This window comes from Chinchilla lanigera, unplaced genomic scaffold (assembly GCF_000276665.1).
Source record: "Chinchilla lanigera isolate Chin_1 unplaced genomic scaffold, ChiLan1.0 scaffold00080, whole genome shotgun sequence".
Lineage (NCBI taxonomy): Eukaryota > Metazoa > Chordata > Mammalia > Rodentia > Chinchillidae > Chinchilla > Chinchilla lanigera.
In genome coordinates this window covers 190329-197323 of record NW_004955481.1, presented here as the reverse complement: position 1 = coordinate 197323, position 6995 = coordinate 190329, and the positions used below count along the sequence as shown (strand labels likewise).

Below are 6995 nucleotides of genomic sequence, written 5' to 3'. Positions count from 1 at the left end.
CTTCTTCTTCTTCTTCTTCTTCTTCTTCCTTCTTCTTCTTCTTCTTCTTCTTCTTCTTCTTCTTCTTCTTCTTCTTCTTCTTCTTCTTCTTCTTCTTCTCTCTTTTTTCTTCTCTCTTCTCTCTTCTCCTTTCTTCTTCTATTTTTTTTGGTCTTTTTTGAGACAGGGTTTCATTATGCAGTTCAGGCTGGCCTTGAATTCACTTTGTAGCCCAGGCTGGTCTCAAACTCAGTGATCCTTCTTCCTCAGCCACCTGACTGCTGGGATTATAGGTGTGCGCCACCATGCCAGGCTGCTCACTTATTGTCTCAGTTGCATGTTCTGCTTTTTCAGTCCCGTGTTGGAGTCAGCAAATGCCTTTAGGATGAAGCAGTCCAATTGTCCAGTTGTTGGTGATGGCAGCTTCTCTTTGGGATTCCTTTCTATCCTGAGTTTTGGCCCATTGAGTCATACTTTGCAGCTCTTTGATGCCTTTTAGTCTTCCGAGGGCAAGATCATTTCTTTGCTTCACCAGGAGCAAGAGTATAGAATAGTCCTTTTGAACCAGAATTCTCTGTAGGAATTAACCTAATGATCTAAGCCTGAGACATCTGTTCTGTGTTATGGAGTAACTTCTGCTTAGATGGTGTAAAACAGAGCATTTAACAAAATAGAGCCCTCGTGAACGAGACTAATGCTCTTTTACAAGGGATCCCAGAAGGCTTTGCTGTCTCTTGCACTATACGAACATCTAGAGAGAATACAGCATCTATGAACCAGGAAGTGGACTCTGACCAGAAACCAAAATCCCTGGTACATTGATTTTGGATTTCACAGGCCCAAGTCTATGGTATATTGTTATAGTAGCAAGTATGGACTAAGCCTGAGGGGTTTATCAATCCACTGGATGATTGGGGGGGCATAATTACAAAATTTGTAACATAGCATATTGGTAGTACCAGAAGGAGAACAAGAAAAAGGAACAGAAAAAAAAATGGCTGAGAATTTTCAAACTTTATGGTAGAAACCAAGCCAAATCTAGGAAACTCAGGGAAAACCAAATAGTATAAGTGCCAAATAATCTGCAATAGAACTGCAAGAAATGAAAGACAAGCAGAAAATCTTGAAAGAAGACAGAAGGAAAAAGCCTCATATTATCTACTGAGAAAACAGGCTAAGAATAATGTCTTGGATGTTGATCAGATGGTACAAAGTTTTAATTAAACAAGGGGATTAAGCCCTAAATTTCTATTTCACAGCAAGGTGACTATAGCTAATAACATATTACTTACTTGAACATTGCTAAGAGTAGACCTTACATGTCCTTAACACACACACACACACACACACACACACACACAGATAAGTATGTGAGGTAATGACTATGTTATTAGTTTGATTGTAAAAATCATTTCACAGTGTATATATTTGTCAAAGCATCACATTATGTAGGATAAAACCAATTTTTAGTTGTGAATTTTACCTCACTAAAGACAGAAAAATTTCAACTTAAACTTCAGATTATAAAAGTATAAGACATTTATTTATAATGACTCAATGGCAGGGATGTGGGCAAGACATTATAATAATACAATGAATCTATAAAATGGGGCAAAACTTTTGGAAATTAAGAGGATGTGTATGTGTCTGTGTATCTGTGTGTGCATCTATGTGTGCATGTGTATCTTCAAGTCTATATTTGTATTTTCTTTAATCTAGTAAGGTTATTTATCAGAATTAATCTTAGGAAAATAGTTACATAACTTTGGAAAAACAGCTCTCTTTCCAAATTCAACATATCATTGTTTTTGTAAGACAATCAGAAACAATCCAATGTAAATCAGTAGAAGTTTAATTAAATAAATTCTTGTTTATAGGTTTAATGACATACTGTTCCACCATTAAAATAGATAAAGCATGATTTTAATCTTTGTCATGTAAAATGTTGTGGGGTGTGTAGGAAAGGTGAGATCACTGACATGAAATGTTCATATTATATATGCATAAAAACTCTGGAAAAATAAACACAAAATTCTTCCATGCTGTTAACTTTGAATTTTGGTTCAGGGAAGGAACATTTGCATAGAAATTTTTTACCTGACAAAATAATGTTGCCTGAATGCTTCCTCTATCAGGTGTAATATGTCTGAATAATTTTTAAATAAATGTATTTACATTTGGGGACATCCCTGAATGGAATAATTTCAAAGGAAATCCCAGAGAAAATATAATTTCTGCATTTGTTGAAGAAACCGTTTGGTCTCAGAGGACAAACAGAACACAGGGGAGGGATGACTGCTCAGGAGAAAGGAATGCCAAAGCCCATTGACTTTTGGAGTTGTAGGTTAGTTGGAAAAATGTTAAATGCTCATAGTGTAGACGGAGTGGTGGAAATGGTAGTAGTAACATTCTCCAAATGTTTTCTTCTGTGTTCAGAACTGGGAAAACCTTCAGTAAGACAATTATAATCAGATGTCCTTGAATGTGAAGAACTGTGGAGAGATGATCTTGTCCCAGTCCCTTTTGCTATAGGAAGAAACAAGACCAAACATGGTCAGGAAATTTCCAGGATCACAGAGCAGTGAATGAGTGGTATGACCCACATCTCTAATTTTTGCTCACAAGAAGTTTGCCCTTGGAGGGAAGTACTTCCTTTAGCCCTGAAGTATCTAGAGACACATAGAAAAAATAGTTATCTTCATCTCTGTGCTTTACACATGATTGGTAGGTTGGTCCCAAAGATAGGGAGGCTGAGGACTTTGTTGGCTTATGGTTGTGGAAGGTGAACTCTCAGCAAAGACATCCTTTCCCTCTCTCTCCTTGCTGTCAGTCTTATTCTCTGTTCATCTATATCTATTTCCTAGTCAGAAGAAGCAAAAGTGGAGTATGGACTGCTTCACATCATTATACCTTCAGGAAAATGTCAACTTTTTCCTGAGGGGAGAGTGGAGTGCAACAACAGCAAAGACACAGAAGCCGGTCTTTTAGATGACCACACACTGATGGGTGTTTTATTTTATTTTATTTTATTTTAATATTTAATTTTTTGTCTTTTTGTGACAGGGTCTTGCTATGCAGTTCAGACTGGCCCTGAGCTCACTTTGTAGCCAAGGCTGGTCTCGAACTCTCAGTGATCCTCCTGCCTCAGCCTCGTGAGTGCTGGGATTACAGGCATGCCCCACCCAGCTTTGATGGGTGTTTTAGAATGAATTTTATCTCCCATCTCTGTTCATTCTTCATTTTCTCTATGTCCAGTTTTTACCTTGCTGGCATTTACCTTCCTAAAGCATTTCTTTTGATACTCTGAATTGTTCTCTCATTTCTCATCTCCCCATTCTCTCACTGTATCCTTTCTCTCACCTCTATCCTACTTTTTCTTTTTCTGTTGGCACTGAGGATTGAACCTAGAGCAGTATGCCTGCCAGCCAAGTGCCATACCACAGGGCTAGCCCCTATCCTTCATTCTTACCTCTGTTGCTCACCATCCTGTCCCATTTCTCTTTATATCTTTATGTTTAAGTGGTTTCCTGAGAGGCTGGACAGGGTGTACACTGGGAATGAATGGGCTAAAGTCCAGATAAACATCAAGATGAGAAAATATTTTGGGTTGCAGCTGTATTGATATATCAATAAGTAAAGTTAGAAAGAGATATTACCCAAAGTTAAATGGTTAGAAATAGGATAATGAAAAAGAAAAGGACAGATAGAGGGAGAAAAGGTGTAGTGTATACTTGGTAAAAAATAGAAAGTGGAAGGGGATTATAAGTGGAGATAACAAAACTATATTTAGCGATAAGATTTAATGTACATATACAACACCCTTTTGATTAAATAGCTAAGTGTATGAAAGAAAAAGAGAAAGAAAATGATAGAGAGAAAGACAAAGGGGTAGAGGGAAGGAGAGAGACAGAAATGGAGAGGGAGAGAAGAGGGGAGAGAAAGAGAGAGAAAGAGAGAGAGAAAGAGAAAGAGAGAGAGAGAACATGAACAGTCACGTCAGCATTTCTAGGAACTAGATTTGTATATATATGTAATCTATCTATCTATATATATAGATAGATATCTATCTATATATATATATGTAAGAAGGTTTGAGAGAGACTTAGACTTACAGGGAATGTTGTATTGAGTATATGCACTGGAACTTCTTAGGGCCTACTTGGAATATCAATACATACCCTTCAAAGGTTTTATTGTATGTTTGAGGAAGGTGAATTATCAAATAAGAGAAAAAGGTATGTTAAGAATAGGGATAGAACATTTCTTTTTTGACCTTAAGATGTATACATCTATTTACTTTCTATTTATTAGATCTTTTCCTCACCTAGACCTTTTCTGTCACCTAAATACTCATGAGATTCTTATGAGATAGTAGGGAAAAAGACTGTAAAAGGCAAACAGTTAAATAAGATAATCTTTGGCATTGAGCCCATTTTTATTTTTTAATTTATTTCTGGTACCAGGAATCAAACTCATGACCTAACGCTTGCCAGACAGGTGCTGTGCCGCTGAGCTAAATCCCCAGCCCCTGAGCCCATGTTTTACAAATTTTTTCCCACACTCTGGAAGGAATCTCACACCCCCACGAGAAAGACACTTTATCACTAAGAGTGATATTCTTAATTCTTGGGCTGTAATGTACCCAGTCACTCTTCCTCATCAGACGTTGCTTCCTAGACATACAGGGTGGCTAAAGCATCAACTCTCTCCAGAAAGTTGATATAGCCAAATATAAGGTAGCTAGCCAGGTCCTTGCTTGATAGGACCTAACTACACATCCTCCATATTTGTTTTCTTCACAGTACCTATTGCTATGTGATATACTGTATATGATGCTTATTTGCTATGGACTTTATATCATAATAATTTCATGAATGCAAACTTATCTATTCTGTTCACCAATTCTCTAGAAGCCTGGGTTATGGAAGTGATTCAATAAACATTTACTGAATAAATAAATGAAGAAGTAGGTAGCATTTCTTTGTAGGACAAACATGTAGCACTAATTCCTCAGGCATCAGGAGATAGGAAAACTGATTATGGGCCATTTTTTATTACTGCCTTTCTAGGGAATTTTCCTGTCCAGAAAAGGAATGAAAGGAAGGATCCTATCATCTCTCAGGTCAGTGACCATTTTCCTACAAATACCCGCCACAGAGCACCCTGAACATCAGGGTTTCTTAGGCTGTAGATAAGTGGGTTTAGCATGGGGTTGATAACAGTGTTGAAAATCCCCACCCCCTTATCCTTATCTGAAGCCTCCTCTGCACCCAGGCGCATGTAGTTGAAGATACCTGTTCCATAGAAAAGGCAAACGACTGTGAGATGGGAGCCACATGTGGAAAAGGCCTTCTTCCTACCCGCTTCTGAACGGATCTGTAGAACTGCAGCTGCTACGTGGATGTAGGAACTGATGATGAGAACCACGGGTGCACCTGCCATTATGAAACCCACAGCAAAAAGCAGCAGCTCATTGAGTTGAGTGCTGGAGCAGGAGAGTTGGAACAGCTGTGGGAGGTCACAGTAGAAGTGATTGACCTCTTTGGGACCACAAAAGTTGAGGGTAGTTAAGGCAATAGTATGAGTCAGTGCATTGGTGAAGGCACACACCCAGGACACGGCCACCAATATCCTCTGGACAGTCTGGTTCATGCGGGTGCTGTAGGTGAGGGGCCGACAGATGGCCAGGAATCGGTCATAGGCCATGGCTGTCAACAGGAAGCAGTCCATGCCAGCTAAAAGGTGGAAGAAGAAGAGCTGTGTGAGGCAGGCATCATAGGAAATTGTACGCCTGTTGGACACAAGACGACACAACATTGGAGGAACAGTGACAGTGATGCACCCAATATCCAGCACTGAGAGGTTCCCCAGGAAGAAGTACATGGGGGTGTGGAGTTTGGGTTCCACCAAGATGGCCACCAGGATGCTGAGGTTTCCCCCAACTGTGACCAGGTAGGCAAAGAAGAAGAGCACAAACAGCACAGACTGTAGCATCTCTGTTTCCACTAGACCCAGTAGAATGAACTCAGTGATAGCTGTCCTGTTGATCCCAGCTTCTGGATCCATAAGTAAGAGAATGTCCTAGGAAGGGAAATACCAGGCCACTCATTCACTTATTTAATTAAAACCTTTACATCATCTATGTTCCAAGCCCCATGGTGATATTTCCACTGTCTAGGTGAATATTTTCTCTTGCCCCAGGGCACATCTTACTCATGGACCTTCTCTATCACCTTAATGCTTTAATCTTGTTCTTAGTTGAGATGCCCAAGGCCACCGCTACCTCTTTGGTCCCATCATCTCCCAGATGAAAATGCTAGAATACTTGGAAAAAACACATTTAAAGCAGACTTCTTTAAATATAGTAAGTTTAGATGGAGTTTTCCCATTTTTTTCCTCTATAGCCTCAACCCAAACCAGTACATAGATTTCAAAATACAAAAATTAATATATTTGGAGAAACTAGAGAGTATTTAAAAACATAAGCTAGGTTTAAAAGTTTCTAGAAATAGTGAAGATCAAATACAAGTGTGGTAAGAATCAGAGAGAAGATACCTGTGGCTGTGGATGTTTGAAAGATCAGGCAAGTACCTTGCTCCAAGGTGAGATACCATACTCTGAACTGGGTGCGGGAGCAGGAGAGTTAGCAGAGCTGTGGGAGATCACAGTAGAAGTGACTGACTTCTTTGGGACCACATAAGTTGAGGTTAGTTAAGGCAGTAGTATGAGTCGATGCACTGATTCTAGTTCAGTAAATGGGCATTATTCTTTTCGTTACTTAAGGCCTTACACTGAAATAGCATCTTGATTGAAATTATTTGCTCTGTTTGTATGGCTGGCTAAAATATGAGTTGTGTGGCCCCTGTGGTGGCTGCTTCTAGATGCAGCTGAGACTCTGCTGCCCAGTGACTGGTCTTCCCTTCACCCTGCATTCAATCAAGCGTGGTAGAGTGACCAAAGAGATGTTATTTTAAGGATATAGCCTCAAATGAAGCAGAAACATACTCATAAAGCCA

The 6995-nt window shown here is 39.4% G+C and overlaps 1 protein-coding gene across 1 annotated transcript; it reads right to left on the bottom strand.

Annotated features, from left to right (window-relative positions):
- Positions 1-5097: 5097 nt before the first annotated feature.
- On the bottom strand, positions 5098-6045 carry LOC102027524 (olfactory receptor 3A2). Its single transcript, XM_005402551.1, has one exon. It carries the CDS (start codon positions 6043-6045, stop codon positions 5098-5100), a length of 948 nt encoding a protein of 315 aa, XP_005402608.1.
- Between the last annotated feature and the right edge of the window lie 950 nt (positions 6046-6995).